Source organism: Metopolophium dirhodum, chromosome 7 (genome assembly GCF_019925205.1).
Source record: "Metopolophium dirhodum isolate CAU chromosome 7, ASM1992520v1, whole genome shotgun sequence".
Taxonomy (NCBI): Eukaryota; Metazoa; Arthropoda; class Insecta; order Hemiptera; family Aphididae; genus Metopolophium; species Metopolophium dirhodum.
This window is the reverse complement of record NC_083566.1, coordinates 3,351,952-3,372,469: the sequence shown is the minus strand read 5'-3', so window position 1 is coordinate 3,372,469 and position 20,518 is coordinate 3,351,952. Positions and strand designations below refer to the sequence as shown.

The following is a 20,518-nucleotide window of genomic DNA, read 5'->3' as shown; positions in this document are numbered from 1 at the left end:
AAGATGTCAAAAAAATAATAATAACGTTTACACTCGGAACATTGTACAACAGAAAACAAATTATATTATCTTATTAAAAATCAATATAAAATTGAAAAAAAAAATATATTTTTATTTATTTTTGCTGCTGTTCATGATGGACATCAGACTTATGTTAATTGTTACTCATCCTGCATTAGTTTGTACGCACCCTCAATACAACTGGAACACTGGTACATGGTAATATAGCAATTTCTGTCACCACGGCTGTTATCAGATCAGAAGTAGTCACATCGTACCTAAGACCTAACGGAGTTAAATAACGATTGTTCAACCATTGTTCTCTAGGCATGACGTCGTTTTCATTACCTTAAATATTAATATGACTACAATTAGAATCAATTATTGAGTTTAATGTAATATTTTAGTCAACGTCTAAAGAACACACCTAGTTCATTGAAAACTATTGAGTCGGTTTGCACGCGTTCTGTAAATTTGTATGTTTCACAACACACCAATACAGGCACATTGAAATGTTTAGCTACCAAAGCTATCTGAGAACTGCCCGCTCGACCCATAACATAACCGTTGGCCAACAGCGCATGTGCGCCAAGTAGCACTTTTGTTGCTCTAGTCATGATAAAACTGGTAGCAGAGAGGAGTACATAAGTGCACTGGATGTTGTTACGCACAAGACGATGGAGAAGTTGACGACCTTCGTACCATGGTGCCGAATCAACCACAATCACACTGAATTGTTTGTTATTAGAGTGGGCGTCTGTTAGAATCCGTTCAATTAAAGAAGAACTATAAAATAATAATAAATATCATTGCCATTGTATTCAACATTTGCAGCAAGTAGCTTCAAATTTATTTTAAAAATGTAGGTTTCGATAGTTAAATTGATCACGTTATTAATAAGTATTAGTAATTTTATACTTTTATATTATGTACTTACTATCCATAAGTAAGTATAACATCTCCTTTTCCAATCTTATTTTGGGCCGCAATACATATCGCCATACCAGCCATATGTATTTGAACATAAATATAATTATTTATTACAGTTTCTAATGCTTCTTTAGCCTATAAAAATACAATGAAAAATTTGATTTATAGTTGCAATAAACTACTATATAGAAGTTCTATATTAAGAACTACTATATTATAGAATATTAGATTCCGTACATGACAATCAGAAATATTATGTGGTAATCTCTTTACATGAGACATGATATTTTTGTGTGCGTTATTCATGGATACTGAAAACGGTCTACATGCCATCAAGTGGTCAATAGCTGGTCTAAGGTGTTCCTCAAAAGACCGAGAAAAATGTTTGTGTTCTGGAGTCACAAAATCTGAAATGGTCTATAAAAAAACTTTAGGATTGAAAAATATTCAAATTCTATACATATTAACCATTGATTATGATTATTGATTACTATAGATTGCTCACTGTGGTGCATAATACGCTACGCTAAATTTATTAGCAACCCTGGTGTTATTATCCATAATTAATTGGGCGGCATATCTTAAAACATGGCTGCCCAGCCAGTTCTTGATAATAACACCAGGATCACTAGTAGATTTAGCGTAGCGTATTATGCACCGCAGTGAGCAATCTATAGTATGCATAATTATTGATATTTCATACTTGTTTGAGTGCATATAAGAAAGCGAGACATCTAGCATTTGATCCTGCTACAACAGAAGTTTGCATTTGTACTCCAAGTTTTATAAAAGATGGATGTACTTTCCCAGAATTTATTCTAGATAAATATAAATATTAGGCAAACTATTAAATAAATATTTATTATTCTAAGATTACTTTAATTTATTTTCTGTCACCAAAGATATCGAGTCAATATAAAGATGATTGAAAAGTTTAACTTTGTGTGTAACTGGCCCCGCAGATTTCTTCACTAAATTTACTAAATTCACCTTTTTTGCTGTAGGTTTTACTTCTTCGGCCTTGGGGAAGAATAAATCAAAAATTATTTTAACTATAAATCAGATATCAGTCACAAGTGCAACATTTATAGACTTACCTTTTTAACAATGATATTTTCCTTGTTTTTATTACTTTTAATAACTTTTTTAGTTGTTTCAATTTTTTGAATTGACGATTTCTTGGGTGCTGCTGCCTTGGGAACATCCTGAAATAGATATAGGTATGAGCATTTTGAATATCTGAATTTGATGTGAAATACTAAATATATTAGAAAACAAATCTTAAAATACAAAAATATTTAATATATTTTATATAATGTCAAGAGAAGGTTTAAGTTTCTTTTTCTTATGATTTAAATAATTGTAAAAAAAGGTATGGGTAAGTGTTGAAAAATCATTTTAAAGTATTTCCACTAAATAATATTTAGATTTAAGACTAACACTGATTTCATAATTTTGTAAAACATAATCAAATGGATAAAAAAAAAATACCATTAGGGTAGGCAAAATTATTGTATTTTTAACATTAGTTTTAATTGTTAAAATCTTATTAATTTCAATTCTGCATAAAGATGAAGCCAATTTTACATTTAAAAAGAAAATATATTTTATTATTTTTTTGTTTGCATAGTAAAATATTAGGGGGTACTTAATGCATTAATTAAAACTTAGTAACTTAGTAATTTTGTTTAAAATAAAATAGTTAATATAGAAACTTATTATTGGAAATTTCAAGACATAAATCATTTGAAAATTGAACAAAACAAACTCGTCAAAATATAAAATGTAGGTTACCCATGCATATAAGAATGTGTGATACTAACTTTTTATTAATTTATATTCTTTGATATCCATCATCTATGTGATTGGTTTTATAATTTTCTAAGTATTTATTATTATTTTCATATTTTATAAAAAAATTAACTCAATAGCATAGGTATTAGGTATTGTAGATAGTAGATTTAAGTATTTTAATTTTTCCACGGTGTATATTCAGGAAATTAAGATTTTCACTTATGAATTTTGCAGTACCTAAACATATTCAATTTATGTTAGTACCTATAATATTTTTATCATTTTTATAAATGAATTTAATGTGCTAACACACATTTTACTTTAATTGTCTTCTAATATGAATATAATATTATGGTGGTTTGGTACTTAATAATATGTCAAGTTAATTTTACTTTATAAAACCATATTATAATTTATAAGTTATTTATATATAGGTATGGGTATAAATATTGTATTGAATACAATATTGTTTGCCACACCCGTATATATTGTCTCCGTCTTACAAGTGTACAACATAGCAAATTTAAGCTCAGCAGATCACGTTTAGTTCCATTAGTTTAAAAACTAGAGTGAATCGACCTATTGTCTATTTTGAAATTTGATGGTAATAACATTATCTGTGTTCGTATGTTGGTTTTACGATAAATTTTTAGCAAGTTATGCACATATAATATAGCGTAAATTAAAAATGCTCATAAATCACATAAAAACTGGATAATCGTGAAAAACGGACTTACAAACAGATAATATACTGATCATCAACATTCATAATAGGTCGATTCACTCTAATTTTTAAATTAAAGGAGCTAAACGTGATCTGCTGAGAGAACATATACAGGTGTGATGTCCTCATAAGTAGAAAGGTAGAACAAGTTAGATAATTGTCAGTATATATATAGTGAATTTTCGTATTGTTATAATTTATTATGAATCTCTTTAGATCACATTTTGTTTGTAACACATTTATTATAATCGGTAAGTCTTTAAACCGAGCTTAAAAATAAGTGAAAAAAATTAGTTAATAATAAATATTAATTTAAACATATAGACTCGTTATAGAACTCTGTCCATGATATGATCTCTTTATTTAATTCTAACAATTGTTCAGTCCAAAATTGAAAATAGCATAAACTTTCTTAACTATATCTTAAATTATACTTAAGTGTTAACCTACATTTTTTCTTTCCATTTGAACCGCATGGCCACAGGGAAATTACTTTCGCATTACTTCCACCCGGCCCCACATATCGTTTATTTTATAATTAATCTTCCTATACTGATCTGTAAGTAGATCATGTTATGAAATGCAAGTAATTTCATTGTTTGAATTGACAACTAAGGACATTAGTCATCAAGCATGATTTACATTTTTTCTGTGATTTTTACTCACTGGTTTTGGCTTTGGCACTTTCACGAGATCAACGGCAATAGGTGATTCTGTGGACGGATCTTTAGACTTTTTTTGAATTTCTAGTCCCTCGGGTTTCTGTTTTTCCAACGCTGCTTTTTTCCGTTCCTGTTTCGCCGCTCGCTTGGCTTTTCGCTCGGCCTCCACCTCTTCCCTAGTCTTCTCTTCGGTCGGCGGTTTGTCCATCACAATAAATTCTAATTTGTTTTGTACATGAACAACAGGACGTCGGCCGAGACTTTCGAGTAGTTTCGACTCGAAAGTCGAGATGGTCTGATGGTTAAATAAATTAAGAAGTCAATAGATATTATTATCTAATATCTTAAATGATAAGTGATAACGTCTGTGGCGTGTTACAAAGAGAATGTGTTTTTTATACTTAAAATTTCCTCGGAGTGATTAATTTTTAATGCCGGCATTCTTAACAGCATTAATTTTCGCAGTGGGCTTTCGCTTTTCTTGATTCTTGAAATAAAAACTAGAATGAAGTTCAATGGTTCAATTCAATGAACCACATATCTGTGGAATCAACATAATGTTATAATAGTAAATACTAAATAGTAATACTATTAATAGTTTAATATATCTTAAAACATTATTATACCCATACATACATAGTAGGTACCCATTGGCGAAAATGGGGGGGGCGCTTGGGGGGCTAAGCCCTCCCAAAACCTAGGACATGGCACTTTAAAATGCTATATTGCAATGGTCTGCTTGCCTATAATATATTCAGCTGCCCCAAGCCAAAAGTTGAAATTGTGCCTACGTAGTTACCTTCCTAACAAGTGCCATTGGCTATAAGTACATGACTGTAGGACCTAAATTAATAGTACATATATATATTTCTTTTACATAATAATTTTTGATAAAAATATAAAATGAGTTGTACGTTTAACGTTACATAGTCCAATACGTTAAAATGTTAAATGGATCATTAGGTACGAAAGATATTGTAAACTAACAAATACGTCAGGTATATCTTATATCTGAATTAAATAAAATATTACATACAAAAAATTGCACTTACCTGCTAAACTTTTATATGTATAGTAATAAAACTTTAAGTGTCAATAAAAAAAAATTGTGCTTCCTATATTATTATAATAGTTTTTAGATTTTTTGGTTTCAGGACAAATTACTTATGAGTTATGACTAGAGCAAGGACTTTCATGCATTTGCATATTTTTTCTGGTTAACTTTATTGTATGCTTGGTAAGTACCAAATACATTTCATAATGTTTATGATGAAATACTCAACGTTTTTAGTGCATGTTTTTGCATATTAGAAAATTTTTTGGTTTAAGGGGCATATTTTTGATTATAAGAGCATATTTTAAGCTTTTAGTGCTTATTTTTATGGTTTATCGAAAATCAAGCACTTTGGTGAATATTTTTCATGAATCAAGGTCAACAATTTGTTATAAACTTATAAAGACGATAGAGATAAATTTTATCTTGATTTTATCGATTACCCAGCTTGAAAAACGTGGATTAAAACTAGTCGATTCAATTAACATTGTAAACAAAATTATAGACGATATGAACATAATTGATACACAATCGAAGAGTATAAAATCAGTAGTGGAAAAACTTAAAAAAGTAATAGAAAAAACAAAGGTTTCAATATGCTTTGTATAATTTAAAATATTTTAAATGGCACTGTGGAACACATCGAAATTGATGAATTAGAGATTTGAATGCTAGTGAAATGATTTATTGCACTATGAATGTTTATGCACTGATCACGTCAGTGAACGTCGAACAAAGTTTTTCCCAATATAAGAACTTGCTGACAGATAAAAGACGTTCTCTGATATTTAAAAATATCAAAGAAATGTTAATAATTCAGTGCAATTCTAATTTAGATAAGGTAAATATTTGAGAATAATTCAACAATTATTTTAAAATACCTTTTTTGTTTTATTATGTGCAGAATAATAATTGAGAAGAATGGGATCCAACATTCAAAAAAGATTCCAAATCAATTTAATAAAATAAATCTAGTTAAAACTTATAGTGAATGATAATAAAATTAATTTTTTAAGGGCATATTTAACCACATATTTTTAATTTTTTGATGCATAAGTGCATATTTGATGATTTTTTAGTGCTTGAAAGACCTTGCTCTAATTATGATTTATGGAGAACCTTGACACCTTGTATTCATTTTTTCAAGTATCTTGTATTATTTGTTTTCAAATAATTATACAATAAAGTAAGAAAATTGATTCAGTCAAAAACTGGTTTTGCGTAAAAATGTTAACTTTTAACCCTCCTTAAGTACCAACTATATCCAATTTGCTACCATTATCTATTTTTTCTGCTCCAATAGGTGATGACCTCTAGCCCCAATCATTGACATTTCAATAATTCAATGTTAAACAGTATATTAATCATAGGCGCAAATAAGGAGGGGTTTAAGGGGATAGCCCTCCTAAACATTTCCTAAATTTTTACTAAACTTATTCAATATTACTATAGTAGCTTTAGCCCTCCCAAATCTTTAATTCTATTTGCGCCTATAGTATTAATAACATTATTAACTCAATAAAACAATTAATAGACATTTTCAATTGTATAAAATTAAAGTAATATATAAAAATCCTACAAGGGAGACATTTTTTAGAAATAATACCTTAACATATTTCAATAAATTTGATAATATGACAATTCACTTTCATATTAAAAACACCAGAGTAAAATTAATTATTTTGAACGTAAAATTAGCACTGTGGTACATTGGTAAGACGTTTTCCGTTACCAGTTTTAGATGTAGACAACAGTACAAGACGCACGGTTAAAAGTATACAACATAACGTTCACTAAATAAATACATTAATGAATACAATATGGTATATACTATAATTTTGTAGAAACTAGGTATCTAAGTCCAGCTGGTATGTATTACCATTTATCAGACATTAGTGTAAGTGTCTTAACAATAGTGCTATTAGTTTGATACAACAAAACACTATTTTCTTATACTATTCAAATATTACCTATCTAGTACCCAGTGGCGGACTGAACTTACATTTTGAATGATTCATTTTCATAACTAAGTACTTACCACCACCACCACCATTCCCCATTATAACTTATTTCAAAGTTATTATGTAAAAAAATGTGGTCATAAGAGCCAAGAGGTCAATAATGACTATAAAGTTTAAAAACTGTATAAGTGTAATCATATTTGTCTGGAAATATATTCAATTATCATAGTGTTTAACATTTTAAATAATAATTTTATAATTAAATTTCATAAAAAACACAAACTTATGCAGCAACACTGTCTAGTTCTAACCAACTTAAAGCATATTTACTGTATGTGATATAATATAAATAATACATTTGATGATAAATTGGTTTATTATATTGATAATATTAATAATTAATAAATTATAGCACAACAGATAATCCCAGGTAATAAATTACAGCTTTAATATACGTAGATATTAACAAGACTTACAATAATTTGTAGTTTAAATACTAATTTCTTAATTTAACCAAAGAAAATCATTTAATTAAAATAAAAAAATAGTTTGATAACAATTTATTTATGACACATATTAAATAATCATATATAAGTTTATAGTTTAGTATATCAATATGTATAAAATAAAGAATTATACATTTTAGTTTTCTTTAAAAGAATAGATTAAAGGTATGTTAAATAAAAAAATAGAAATGCTCAATCTTATTTAATTATATGATTGTGAAAAAAAGAATTAGAGTATAAAAAATTTGACATTAGTTATAGATATTAATAGTGAAATATTAATATAGTAAACACGGTAATGCTTTAATTTAAAATTTAAAATCTTATTTATTATTATAAATACCCTTGCACACAGTTGTACCGTTACGTTGTCACAATATACAGGTGGATTAATTATTCAGCCAATTATTAAATTATTTTGTTTTAAATATTCTTAAAAACTTAAATGGCATTAAAATTATGTAAATAATGTATTGAAAGCTTCAAATAATCACTTAAGAAATGGTTTTGATAAACGGAAAAAATATCCATCTAGCAGTCAGGTTGAGATCTTGTGAAGATATTTAATGGAACAAGATATATAAATAATGAATTAAGATTAACAATGTATACAATTTTATTTCTTCCAGAACAATAATTGTGTACATCATTTAAGGCTTTTAAGGCATCTTATTTTACATATTAGTATAGTACTATATAATATTAAATTACTTTTGTTTCAAAAATAAAAACTGTAAATATTAAATTAAAAAAGAAATATATATTACATATTTTTATACAAATATAAAATACAATCTATATTCACCAAATAAAAACTAGTTTTAATAAATATTAGTTACATACAATAGAAATTGATTTTACTCCAATTAATTTATGGTAGAAAAATACTTACTTACAGTTCTTATACAACTTTTAAGCGATTAGAATCTCTGTCTTTTGACCTAAGACTTTCATTAGTACCAGTTCGCATGTTGTTGTTACGAGTTGGGGTTTTATTGGGACTATTTTTTCGACTTTCACCAGAATACGATTTCAATAATTTTGTTCTGTAATAAATGAAAATAATATTGTTATAAATTTGATCGAAAATTAAAGTAAATACATTTATTACTATATACATTCACTATTTAATTATTGTATATACTGAACTTAAATTTTAAATGACAAAATTTCATTTTTAAGTATTTACTACGACGTCACAATATACACTAGCATATAATATACATTATTAACTTATAACAAAGTTAGGCATGTAAATAAAATATGGCTGAAAGAGGTTGGGCCGTGGTCAGACCTTAGCATAGACTTCAGCCCTACTGCCAACACCCCTTTGAAAAATTGACTTATCTGTCACTGCCCGCTACTGTTTATACTTTAATTTTAAAGTAATAGAATATAAACTTTAAATGTATTAAAAATAAGTTTACCACTTCTTAACTCACATATCAATTAGTTTTTTCATTAATCTTATGAATGATTGGTATTCTTCATCCAAGAATTCATTTGGATCATAACGAGCATGTTCATAAAGATCACAGAATTGATGAACTATGTGCTGTCCACTACCATCCAAAAGTACTGCTAATGTATTTAGTAAAAATGAACGAATGTTTTCGTTTGGATGGCGAGTCAATGTTTTATCTTGTTTAGTGATTTCGCGTTCTGAAAGCACAATTTATTTTAATTTTTCAAAATATTTATTGGTATAATATTAAGCTGACTCTGAACTTATCCCAAATAACTGAATAGGTTCCTAAATTTACAAATATACAAATATGTGCACATTTAAGTTGGTTTTAACTGTAAAAAATTTCTTTCTCGTTTTATACAGAAATGTAGGTATAGTTAAAAGTGCTGTTGTTTTTTAAGTTCATAATAAATAATAAATGCGCTGAATTTCTTAATCAATAAATAATACTTAATAGAGATTATATAATTGTATAATACATAAGAAACTGTTTGTAATGACATTTTAAGGACTAGTCAAAATTAGTTAATATAATAATCGATTGTCATTATAATTAAAATTATAAAATAAAATTTAAAAACTTGATTATAATTTATTAATTATATGAACAAAGTATTGTAATACAATTGGTGTGCCATATTTTCTTTCTTTAAAAAAGTAGTTTTATTATTTTAAAATAAAATTTACATTGTATAAAAAAAATATGTTATCTTAGTTTGTAGGTACTTCGTTTGTATAAAAATCATGCAGTATTTTCGTTTTGAATTTCATATCTTTAATATGTTTTTAGTATTATTGGTTGTTATATTTCCTTCAATAAATGTTTAATACAATCATTATAGATAAAATATTTTTCCATTATAACAAAAAAAAAAAAAAAAAATGTCATAACATCCTTCTAATCATAATAATCGATACAAATTAGTACAAACAATATAGGAGTTTGGCCAGGACCTTCAATCTAAGATCATTACACCCAAAATGTCACTACAACCGGTGTCATTATAAACGGTTTCTATTGGTAATTAAAATAAATATTAAAAACTTCAACCAATGCACATACAGGAGCCAATTCAAATATTTCTAGTGCTTATTTTATTTTTAGGACCAATTTGTACACTGCATAGCTACACTATTTATCAACTATGTAACCAGTTTTGTTCTTATATTATTATACTACCTAACTTTTTGACATCATCAACTGCTTTCATACGATAATGGTGAGACAGCAATGGTTTGTTGTTAGATTCAGCTGGTGGTAATATATATTTTGAAAGGTCATCGTCTTGATAAACTGTCATTAATTTTGGTTCAAAAGCAATTTTTGGAACCACTTCTATTCGTCGTTCAATTTCTCTTTTCAGTGTCTAACACAAAATAAACATTACATGTTATTTAATACAAAATTAATATATATATTTTATTATTATTAGGGCATTAGGTAGGAAGTACTCTACATTAAACATTTTATTGTCAACTAAAACACATAGATTCTATAATTTAATATCAAAAGTAGTTACTACGCTATATCTATGTACACTACGTTCTATGCACATCATAATACCACAGTATCTATATTGTTTTTTATACTATGATTATGCTATCGAATTTAAACATCTGAATGCAAATAAAAAAGAAAATAACAGAATCAAAGTACCTCTAACGAGTTATGGTGATTCATTTTTTTGATAGAACATAATCGATTGTTACAATTTCTAGCAAATCTTTTAAAACTGTTACGGAAACATTTGCGAATTTAAATTCTTACTTTTTTCCCATCGTGCCCAATTGGCACGTGCGGGCCTCTCCTCGATCGAAGAGCAAATCTCATGATCTGCCTCTTAGCGAATATGAACAGCAATATAAACGTCAATATACCACCAGCTATAAATATCACCACCGTGACACCAGACAACTGTTGAGCCATTGCTTGTTTGTTAACGAGAACAACAAAATCACGTAGAGAACATTAATATTAATTGTTGTACGTTTCAAACTCGTGTAGTTGTGTCAATCTGCATTTATCCATGACCATGACTAAAAAACTAAATAAATATTTTACATTAGCAATAAGGCAAGTACTTTAAAATAATAATAGTGGAAGATCAGTGTTTTATCAATAATTAAAGATCTACTTGAATAAATTCATAAAGATTCTATAAATAATCTATTCTGTGGTTTTACTCTTAGATATCTCATAGCATATTATACCTAATGTGGATGGAGCCATGGAGCCCATGATTGCCCATTTCGTCCAAGTGAAGGTAAACAATTTGACGCATATATTAATATTAAAAGCGACGATTAAGTTGACATGAGCGTACTACTCATGACAAATTATACTTATTAGTTATTATAATGACAATCTCTGTTAAAAGGATGAATAAAGTATAAACTGCGCATGCGTGAAGAGAAATGTCGCATATTTATCTATATATTCAAAATTCAACAATTCAAATATATAGATAAATATGAGACATTTCTCTTCACGCATGCGCAGTTTATTCGTCCTTTTAACAGAGATTGTCTCTATATAGTTGCTAATATGTGCTTCAAATTATCAGTACATACGGGACCCGGTCAATCCTGTAATTTTTTTTAGTATTTTAATGTGATAAAACTATTGTCCTCAGAATAGATAATAATTTTAATATTCATTATCTACTTATATTTTCTGAGTATTTTCTATCATAGAGTAATATTACTTTATAGTGTATATATAAATTGTATAAGCACAGATAAGACAGGTATATAAAACTTATTTAAATATTTAAAAGGTTTTATAATATTAAGAATTAAGATATTTTATATAACCAATTACTAAAAATAATGACAAATTAAATAAGTATGTCAGCAATATTTAGAAACAAATCGCACACCCACCCTCCATCAGCCGTGTACTGTGACGTAGGCATTTCTCCGGTTCTCATTGGTCCACCGCCGCCCCTGCCGCCGCCGCCAAAGACTCCACCACTACACCACCACACAATCTGTTGGAGAAATGCTTACGTCACAGAGATGCGTATCACGAGTTGCTGATATACCTATTTAATTTGTCATGCTAAAAATTTAACCATCACTATAAGCCATACATGGACCTATAATTGGACCTATTAACTAAATGGACTTCCCGCGCCTTCCATACCAGCCTGCTATTGCACGGCGAAAAAATAAGTCAACATCTGATAAGCAAAAACCAGTATTTGGGAAGATAAAATCAATATTTATTGTTTCTTCCATTCACTATTATGTTTCCCGCCAATATTTTAGTTAAAATAATATTATGGTTTGTGTCACCTTAAGTTTCTGTGTATTTTGTATTTTTAGAATTATCGTTCGTCGTCTGTCGAATCCGGTCGTTATCGCGATAGCATTTATAATAATTAATATTTTCGACTTTGGAGTCATCTACAATTTATATTATCTGAATTTTAAACAAAGTAATTATTTTACACGCGGCCGGATCATGCCGACCGAAAACAAATATTACATTACCGACGTGCCTCATTTACGAAAAAGTTTTACTAATGAAGCTATGAAACCGTGAAGATTGCAAGAACATTTAATACGAGTTCATGCCAGGTAATAAAAAAATTAAATTTTGTTTTATTTACAAACACTTGAAAAGACATTTTTGAAACAGCGGACATTGGTATTCATGTTTTCAACAACATTGAAATCGTAAATTTCTTTACTGATTGCCAAATGTGGAACACCCGAACTCCACATGCCGTTGTCGATGAACTTATTTTGTCGGCTATAGACGAGGTAATATACACACTACTGCATCATAACCATTTTGATGAAATATGTATAACAACAAAAAAAACCGTTCAAAAATGGCAATAGCAATAAAACAACACAGTACTATAGTTACAAATCAAAATGTAGTTTATTTTACTTTTGAAAAACACGTGAGCAGTAGACGCTTGACCAAGTAAAAAACAATTTTTTTAATCTTTTTAACTTTTTTATCATTCACTTTTTTACCTATCTGTTAATAGGTCTATGTTTTTTTAAACATAATGCTTATCAGATGTTGTCTGATTATTTTGTGTTCAAGGCGCAGTCCATTTAGTAAATAGGTCTATGAATATAAACAACATAATGAACATACCATGTATTATCTATTCAATAAAACTAATAATATACTATCAAGATGGATTAAATCAATAAATAAATCCACATTGAATATTATCTTAGTTCGTGATGTTGTGATAACAATATTATTTAATACCTAATTAATAATATAAACACAAACTTCTACAAAAAAAAAAAAACTGTATAATATACTACATGGAATAGCGGAATAAAAATCCCCAGAGTACAATATTACTATTGTTCTGCGATATTATTCACAAGTCACAACTAATAGTAGGTACATGAAAATGAATAATAATTGAAAACATTTTTTTTCAACGCTATTTCGTGTAGATAATTACCGTGTTATTAATATTTAATTACAATAATATAATAAATATATAGTATAGGTAATACTGGTAATAGGTATATATACTTATCAATAAAAAAAAAGGTGGATAAGTGAATGTCGCTCTGCTGTACAGTAGGTTACAAGTCCGTCACTGTAATGCATGGTGTTAAATTTGAATTCAATGTTATAACATCATTGTATATGAATAACGATTCTGAGCGAAAACGGTCAGTCAGCCTATGATATTACCTAGTATATTTGATAATATTATTGTGAATAAAGTAATTTATAATCAATCATTAGCCATAAAAGTTGAACATTTTATACATTTTAACTACAAAATAATTAATAAATTATAAATTTGATAAATGTTGTCAACATTTGAACATTAAATGCTTATAAAAAAAAATTGTGCCTATGTATTTTTAATATTTTTCAACTGCTATTAGAACGATATATCAGGAGCCTTATATTAAATTTTCACGCTTTTTTACCCAACAAAAAATTTTTTATTGATATTTATAGAAAAAAAAACTAAAAAAATTGAATACTGACAATGTCCGTAAACCGCTCAAAAAGAGTCAAAATATTTTCAAAATTTTATGGTGTATAGAAAATGCTAATATAAACATTCAGTGAAATTTTCAAGTATCTACAGTCATTCGTTTTTCAATTACAATAAAATAAGAAAATTGTTACATGAGAAATCGAGTGAATATCAAATGTTATAAAAATATAAATTTCAGACGCCCATAAAAATTTAATTTAAGTTTATTGTAGACATTTTTTTTTTGATAAAGGTAGACAAACTTATGAGTAATATTATATTACATTTTAAAATCTTAGATTTAAAAAGAAAAATTTTTATGAATTCTCAACTCAAAATAATTTGCTTATTTTCGTGATTTTTCCGTATTTTGTCAAAATTTGAACTTTAAATGCTTATAAATAAAAACTGTGACTAAGGATTTTTAATTTTTTTCATCTGCCTTTGAAACAATAACCTAGGAGCCTTCTATTAAATTTTCAAGCATTTTTACTCAACAGATACAATTTTGTTGATATTTATAGAAAAAATCTAAAAAAATTGAAAACTGACAATGTCCGTAAACAGCTCAAAAAGAGTCAAAATATTTTCAAAATTTTATGGTGTACAGAAAATAAAAATATAAACATTCAGTAAAATGTTCATGTATCTATAGTTATTCGTTTTTGAATAACAATAAAGTAACAAAACCGCTACATGGGAAATTTAATGAATATCCAATATTGTAAAAATATGAATTTCAAACGCTCATAAAACTTTAATATGATTTAGATTCGTAGACATTTTTTTTTTGATAAAAATACACAAATTATGAGGAATCTTAGATTTAAAAAGAAAAATTTTTATGAATTCTCAACTCAAAATAATTTTCTAAATTTTGTGATTTTTCCGTATTTTGTCAAGATTTGAACTTTAAATAATTATGAAAATATGAATTACTGCTGATTCTTTGTTATCCACTACAAACTTATGTCGTATTGACTATAATTGTCGAATGTCGAGTATCTTAGATCATATACTATGGAGAAGGCTCCTAGGTTATTGTTTCAAAGGTAGATGAAAAAAATTAAAAATCCTTAGTCACAGTTTTTATTTATAATCATTTGAAGTTCAAATATTTTCTTTTTAAATCTGAGATTTTAAAATGTTATACAAGATTCCTCTTAAATTTGTCTATCTTTATCAAAAAATAAAAAAAATTCATATTTTTACATTTGATATTCACTTGATTGTTCTCATGTAATGATTTCCTTATTTTGTATTTTTGTTGTAATTAAAAAGCGAATGAATGTAGATATTTGAAAATTTCACTGAATGTTTATATTAGTCTTTTCTATACACCATACAATTTTGAAAATGATTTGACTCTTTTATTTTTTTTTTAATTGATTTATTACACTGTGAATTATAGTATATTATCTAAGTCGAATATCGTACTTTTCTTGTTAATTTGCTACTAGCTATTTACAAAAACAATATTCCACTTGTCTTGCTCAAAGCAGAAGAAAATAAATCAGAATATCTTTTAAATCGAGTGAACATTCAACGCATTTCATATTCTATTTTTTGTCAATTCACTAAATTTGCCGTAACTAGAAGTAGAACTAAAAGAAAACATTATGATGAAAATTCTAGTGATAAACCAGTAGTAGGTAGACCCTAAGCTGAAATTTAAAATTGATACTTATTTTGGCATACTTGATGCAGAAATAATGGCTATAGAAAACCGATTTCACTCAACTGCACAAAATCTTTTAAGATATATATCATTATTCTCGAAAAATCATTTAAATCAAATTAAAAACGGAAAACTTCCTGCAGATGTGTTCTGTACATTTCGTAATTTGTATCAACAGTTTATAGATCGGAATGAGTTGTGTAATGAATATATTCAGTTTGCAAATTTGTATTCCTACCTTGAAAAAATAACTAAACTAGGTACCAAAAAATATTTATCCGTTTACTTCCAATATTCACAATTCTGACTCTGACATTGAAAGTAAAGTAACGGCAGATGAAGAATTAAACAATGATCAAACACAAGATTTTAAGAATACAGGAAGCTTATTAACATTACCTACTTCAAATTTGCTATTTAGCTGGACTTCATTGTGTATTCCTTACATTATTTATGGTCCTTCGTATTGCTTGTACATTACCAGTATGTAGTGTAACCACTACATACATATTAAAAATTATCAAAATCGGTTAAGGAGCACTATGAAACAAGATCGTCTTGAGTCATTATAAATAATATCATGTGAGTCTATGACATAGATAATGATGAAATGGTTGATGTATTTGCAAAATGCAGTTTAGTACTAAGCAAAAAACTTATTGGTTGAAACTTAAAATGTAATAATTAATTATAAAGCTACATACGCATGTCTTCATCATAGATGTATCGATTTATGTATAAAACAATATTTTACTAAAGTTTTATTGTCAATGTTGATTTTGAACCTAATTGGAAATAATATTTTTGAGGGTGTCTAGGTGTCTTTAAAATGTATGTTTGCACCACCTGCTAAAAAGTAGTTCGGCGCCACTGCATCCCCTTCAGTGTCAATAAGATCAAATGTTCTATTGGAAACCACCGTCAAAATTAAATATTGATGCTGTATTACTGCTCCAAGAGGCAATTACAGATACAATAACCCAATCATTGTAAAAGAAAATATTTATATTAAAATACATAATATTTTTAAAACGACAAACGAGTATTAACTATTAAGTATTAAGTGACACTTTGAACTAGTTAGCTAAGAATCAATTAAAAAGTACACTGTATTTTAAAAAAAATGGTTTAACCACATTATTTTATTTAATCTAAATGTATTGGTATATTCTAATTTGATGTTAATTGGTTATTAGATGCCATAGTTTAATAAGAAGTTTTATTAGAATTATAATGTTACCTGTAATCCTTTTCACTCATTAAAATACCTATATGACACTGTAATTTACAAATGTTATGACCATATCGTAAACAATGTTCAACAATAAAATAAACTTAATTAAATTCTAATAATTACAAATAGTAATAATAAAACCATTAATACATTTTAATATGTATTCATCCAATAGTTATTAATATTAATTAATACTTAGGTAGAAAATGTATTTATTAAGCAGCATATTACATACATTATCAATAAAACATGATACAATAATTTAAATTATATTACTATCTATCCATTGTAATATTACTGGAGGTAGTCTGAAATATAAATTAGAAGCTGTCTTCACTTTATCCAGATTAATTGAACACTTGTATAGCCGATATTCTCTTAATACATTTTTATTCTCTATAACTGCTACAGGTAGTATCAATTGCATTACCTAAATTTAAAAACATGATTGAAAAATATATTTATATAAAATATTTATAAAACTAACTGATATTCTTTCAAAAGCTTTTATAATAACTTGTCTTTTTGTTACAAGTAATGTTGAATTTCGTAATGCAAATTTACAATAACGATCATAAATCATTTCAAAATTAAATGGTTCTTGATCATAGATTTCTGAGTGATGGCAAATTGAAATCATTAAACAAAGTTCAAGAACTGATAGTCCTGTGGAAAAAAAAAACTCTAAAAATGTTTTTTTTTTTTATCTTAAGGCTATGAAAATATTTACCTAACAAATGTACAAGAATCATATCTTTTTTAAACAATGTAGTATAGTTATTTGTGAAATTTTCAACAGTCAATATTAAGTCATTTGACAAATTTGAAAGTGCCATAAACTGAAAACAAATTAAATATTACACTTTTTTTATTAAACACAAATTAAAAATTTTAATACTTACAATGAGAAGATTTAATTTAGTACTATTGTTGCTTGATTTCAATAGATCCTTCATCAAATTTTCTATTCTTACATCTGATATTAATAATTCAATATTATTGTTCCAGTTTTTCAAAACATCGGCCTTTACTTTACAATTTTTGTTTATTATAAGTGAATGTTTAAATCTTTCTAATAATTGATTTATTTCTGATGGAGGTTTCAACATCATTATATTATGGGAAAACCTAGATTTGACTCGTTTTTCAAGTAATTCAATAACATCAATACGTGATGTTAAGCCAATAATACACAATGGGCTCTACAAAAACAGAATAATATATTAAATGCTACATAATTATCTCTACATGGTTAAGTAATTTACTTGTTGAGATTGAACAGAATCAAACAAATTATACAACAATGTTTGATTGGTATGAGAACAAAACATATCAAATTTATCTAATACCATAATAATTGATTTTGTAGCTGTTTTGTTTCCCGCACGGAAGCTCTCCAATAAAAAACTTATATTATCTACAAAAATCATTAATATTAGTATAATAGCATTACTTTAATTATATTTTATATCAAATTTAACAAGTTTTTTAAAATATTTTTTCTTTTGACTAAGTTTTTTTTTACATCAGGGCTTGTATTAATTTATAAAATATATACTCTTATCGATTTTTGAGTTATAATATCCCTAATATCTTCATATTATTGCTACTTATTGTAAGTCCACTCCATTATCAAAATTAACTGTTTTAGATTCTAAAAAAATACTATGGAGGGGCTTTATCCCTCCTCTGTTTTATAAATATTTTTATTATTAGGTCAAAAGCTTTCTTTAGTAAATACAAAAAAAAAGAAGATGCATATAGGTAGGCTGATTTTAATTTTGTTATTACTTTGTAAGTAATTTGGTGCTTATAACTCTAAAATTGAAATGAGTATAATGTCTTTAGAGTTTTAAACTATATTAGTAAGGTAATAAAGGCTCAGATAATAGTTCAGTTAGTATTCTGTTTATACTCTGTCTCATATAAGAGTAACTTTAAGCAACCAAGTTTTGTTCAGTTCAGACTACACGCTTTGGTTTTTATCAACTTACCGTGTCAGCTTTCGTTTCTGATGATTGGCCATGCACAGAAACACAACACCTGAGGTTATTCTTATTTGAGACAGAGAGTAGACATGTTTATCGATACAGCATTGCTAATGTTGAAAATATATTTAAAAAATACATACCAGCATAAGACCCTTCAGCAAAAGTTCCATCCAAATTTTCCATTTGGAGTTGTTGTATAATACTTTTAAGTGCTAAATTATCATCAGTATGAATGAGACCGTTTAATAATACTAGTGTATGTGATTCAGGTGAAAGAGATTTTATAACAGATTCCAATAACTGTAAATATGAATTTAAACATATAAATAAATATCTACATACTATACAATTGTATTTTAATAAATATAATATATACCATTGATTTTCCACATCCACGAGGCCCAAGTATAATCATTGAGTCACTCTCTCCAAAATCAGTAGTTTTTTTAATAATCTGTAAGAGTTCATTTTGTTCTTTGTCAAATCCATATAGTTGGTCATTCAAAATAAGTTTTTTTTTCATATTCTGAATGCAAACACCAAAATCGATTCCCATAATCTAAAACAAAAAATTGATTTGGTAAATAGAATTATTACAATAATTATTATAGGTGGATTTATTCGCGATAAAAGTACTTCGATCATGGGTGGATTGTGATTTACTAAGCATGCATACAATTCGGACATGTTTTAGATAAAATAATAACAAATTAAGGTTGATATGGAAAATTATATAGAGTAAGACAAATAACAATAAATTTATAAATGTAAGTAAAGCATCTTCTTAAGAACATCGATAATTTATTGAACTGGCCTCGAGCACTTGGGCTACATCAATCTTTTGAAATATGTGAAAAAATAACCTTCAACTAAATGCTTAAATTTTTAATCTGTACCTATTAATAATTTAACCAAAATTACTAATTAAACGGAATAAATTAACAGGCAAATGATTGTTAACAAATTTTTTAAATCTTTCAAAGACCAACAACGACAACCACCTCATCACACTACATCATAATATATTTAATACTTAAATGGTGCTTTTGTCTGGACCGATGATACTATTTACAATAGACACAGCGGTAGATAGGGAAATAAGCGTACCTCTACAAGTTTAAAACGTCTGATCCCTAATAGTCGTGAGCAGCGATCGGTGTCAGTGATTGTGAGAACCAATGAGTAACGGATATTGATGAACCGCACTACTACTATAGTATCACCAGAGAACGACTAAGTACTAAGTATAGTAACTACGGACTAAACAAAAAATTAGTAAGCCTTGGACTACGTTGGTGCACGCAAACTTATTGCAGCACTGCGAAAGTTTGAAAACTGAACTACTGAAAACATTTGATAAGGGAAAGTTTGGCGGTAAAATAAACGGTGTGACATTGATAACGCGCAGAGATTGCTGTTATCAGTGGACGGCAGCCCGCCCCAGTCATTGTTGGCGGCACTGGGTTCGCACGTCCATATGGTACTACGCAAAATGGCGTTTCCACGATACGCCATACGCATATAAGTACGCGTATTA

General features: G+C 27.5%; 3 protein-coding genes and 1 long non-coding RNA gene across 7 annotated transcripts; 1 reads left to right on the top strand and 3 right to left on the bottom strand.

The window, feature by feature from the left end:
- Window positions 1–41: 41 nt before the first annotated feature.
- LOC132949647 (translation initiation factor eIF-2B subunit delta) lies at window positions 42–4,433 on the bottom strand. 2 transcript variants are annotated; one of them, XM_061020636.1, is made up of 9 exons: window positions 4,115–4,255; window positions 3,899–4,005; window positions 2,028–2,135; window positions 1,808–1,950; window positions 1,634–1,748; window positions 1,168–1,347; window positions 938–1,065; window positions 428–786; window positions 42–348 (listed from the first exon to the last, which is right to left on the bottom strand). In XM_061020636.1, exons 2-9 carry the CDS (start codon window positions 3,911–3,913, stop codon window positions 176–178), a joined length of 1,221 nt encoding a protein of 406 aa, XP_060876619.1. In that variant the 5' UTR covers window positions 3,914–4,005; window positions 4,115–4,255; the 3' UTR covers window positions 42–175. The 2 variants fall into 2 exon arrangements, with proteins under 2 accessions (XP_060876619.1, XP_060876618.1); XM_061020635.1 differs by lacking the exon at window positions 3,899–4,005 and having other exon boundaries at window positions 4,115–4,433.
- A 3,796-nt stretch (window positions 4,434–8,229) lies between these two features.
- Window positions 8,230–11,476, bottom strand: LOC132949651 (protein C1orf43 homolog). The gene is made up of 5 exons (XM_061020640.1): window positions 11,311–11,476; window positions 10,868–11,144; window positions 10,280–10,466; window positions 9,074–9,293; window positions 8,230–8,677 (listed from the first exon to the last, which is right to left on the bottom strand). Exons 2-5 carry the CDS (start codon window positions 11,024–11,026, stop codon window positions 8,533–8,535), a joined length of 711 nt encoding a protein of 236 aa, XP_060876623.1. The 5' UTR covers window positions 11,027–11,144; window positions 11,311–11,476; the 3' UTR covers window positions 8,230–8,532.
- A 193-nt stretch (window positions 11,477–11,669) lies between these two features.
- On the top strand, window positions 11,670–13,286 carry LOC132949652 (uncharacterized). Of its 3 annotated transcripts, none has more exons than XR_009665117.1 (3): window positions 11,670–11,846; window positions 12,427–12,681; window positions 12,743–13,286. It is a non-coding gene; the product is annotated as an uncharacterized LOC132949652 (long non-coding RNA). The 3 variants fall into 3 exon arrangements; XR_009665118.1 differs by lacking the exon at window positions 11,670–11,846 and having other exon boundaries at window positions 12,368–12,681; window positions 12,743–13,036; window positions 13,104–13,286; XR_009665116.1 differs by lacking the exon at window positions 11,670–11,846 and having other exon boundaries at window positions 12,269–12,681.
- A 3,839-nt stretch (window positions 13,287–17,125) lies between these two features.
- LOC132949649 (origin recognition complex subunit 4) lies at window positions 17,126–20,343 on the bottom strand. Its single transcript, XM_061020638.1, has 8 exons — window positions 20,089–20,343; window positions 19,358–19,540; window positions 19,122–19,281; window positions 18,256–18,407; window positions 17,893–18,192; window positions 17,721–17,829; window positions 17,478–17,656; window positions 17,126–17,420 (listed from the first exon to the last, which is right to left on the bottom strand). Exons 2-8 carry the CDS (start codon window positions 19,535–19,537, stop codon window positions 17,253–17,255), a joined length of 1,248 nt encoding a protein of 415 aa, XP_060876621.1. The 5' UTR covers window positions 19,538–19,540; window positions 20,089–20,343; the 3' UTR covers window positions 17,126–17,252.
- Between the last annotated feature and the right edge of the window lie 175 nt (window positions 20,344–20,518).

Excerpts from the sequence above, each read along its gene's own strand:
- LOC132949647 (XM_061020635.1), bottom strand. The coding sequence starts at position 4,318 with ATGGACAAACCGCCGACCGAAGAGAAGACTAGGGAAGAGGTGGAGGCC. Across the intron at positions 1,749-1,807 it reads GTGACAGAAAATAAATTAAA|AATAAATTCTGGGAAAGTAC; the intron begins GTAATCTTAGAA and ends ATATTTATCTAG. Across the intron at positions 787-937 it reads GTTATACTTACTTATGGATA|TTCTTCTTTAATTGAACGGA; the intron begins GTAAGTACATAA and ends ATTATTTTATAG.
- LOC132949651 (XM_061020640.1), bottom strand. The coding sequence starts at position 11,026 with ATGGCTCAACAGTTGTCTGGTGTCACGGTGGTGATATTTATAGCTGGT. Across the intron at positions 10,467-10,867 it reads TTGGGCACGATGGGAAAAAA|ACACTGAAAAGAGAAATTGA; the intron begins GTAAGAATTTAA and ends ATTTTGTGTTAG. Across the intron at positions 8,678-9,073 it reads ATGAAAAAACTAATTGATAT|AACAAAATTATTGAAATCGT; the intron begins GTGAGTTAAGAA and ends CATTTATTACAG.
- LOC132949649 (XM_061020638.1), bottom strand. The coding sequence starts at position 19,537 with ATGGGAATCGATTTTGGTGTTTGCATTCAGAATATGAAAAAAAAACTT. Across the intron at positions 18,408-19,121 it reads TGCTGAAGGGTCTTATGCTG|ATAATATAAGTTTTTTATTG; the intron begins GTATGTATTTTT and ends TGATTTTTGTAG. Across the intron at positions 18,193-18,255 it reads ATTCTGTTCAATCTCAACAA|AGCCCATTGTGTATTATTGG; the intron begins GTAAATTACTTA and ends CTGTTTTTGTAG.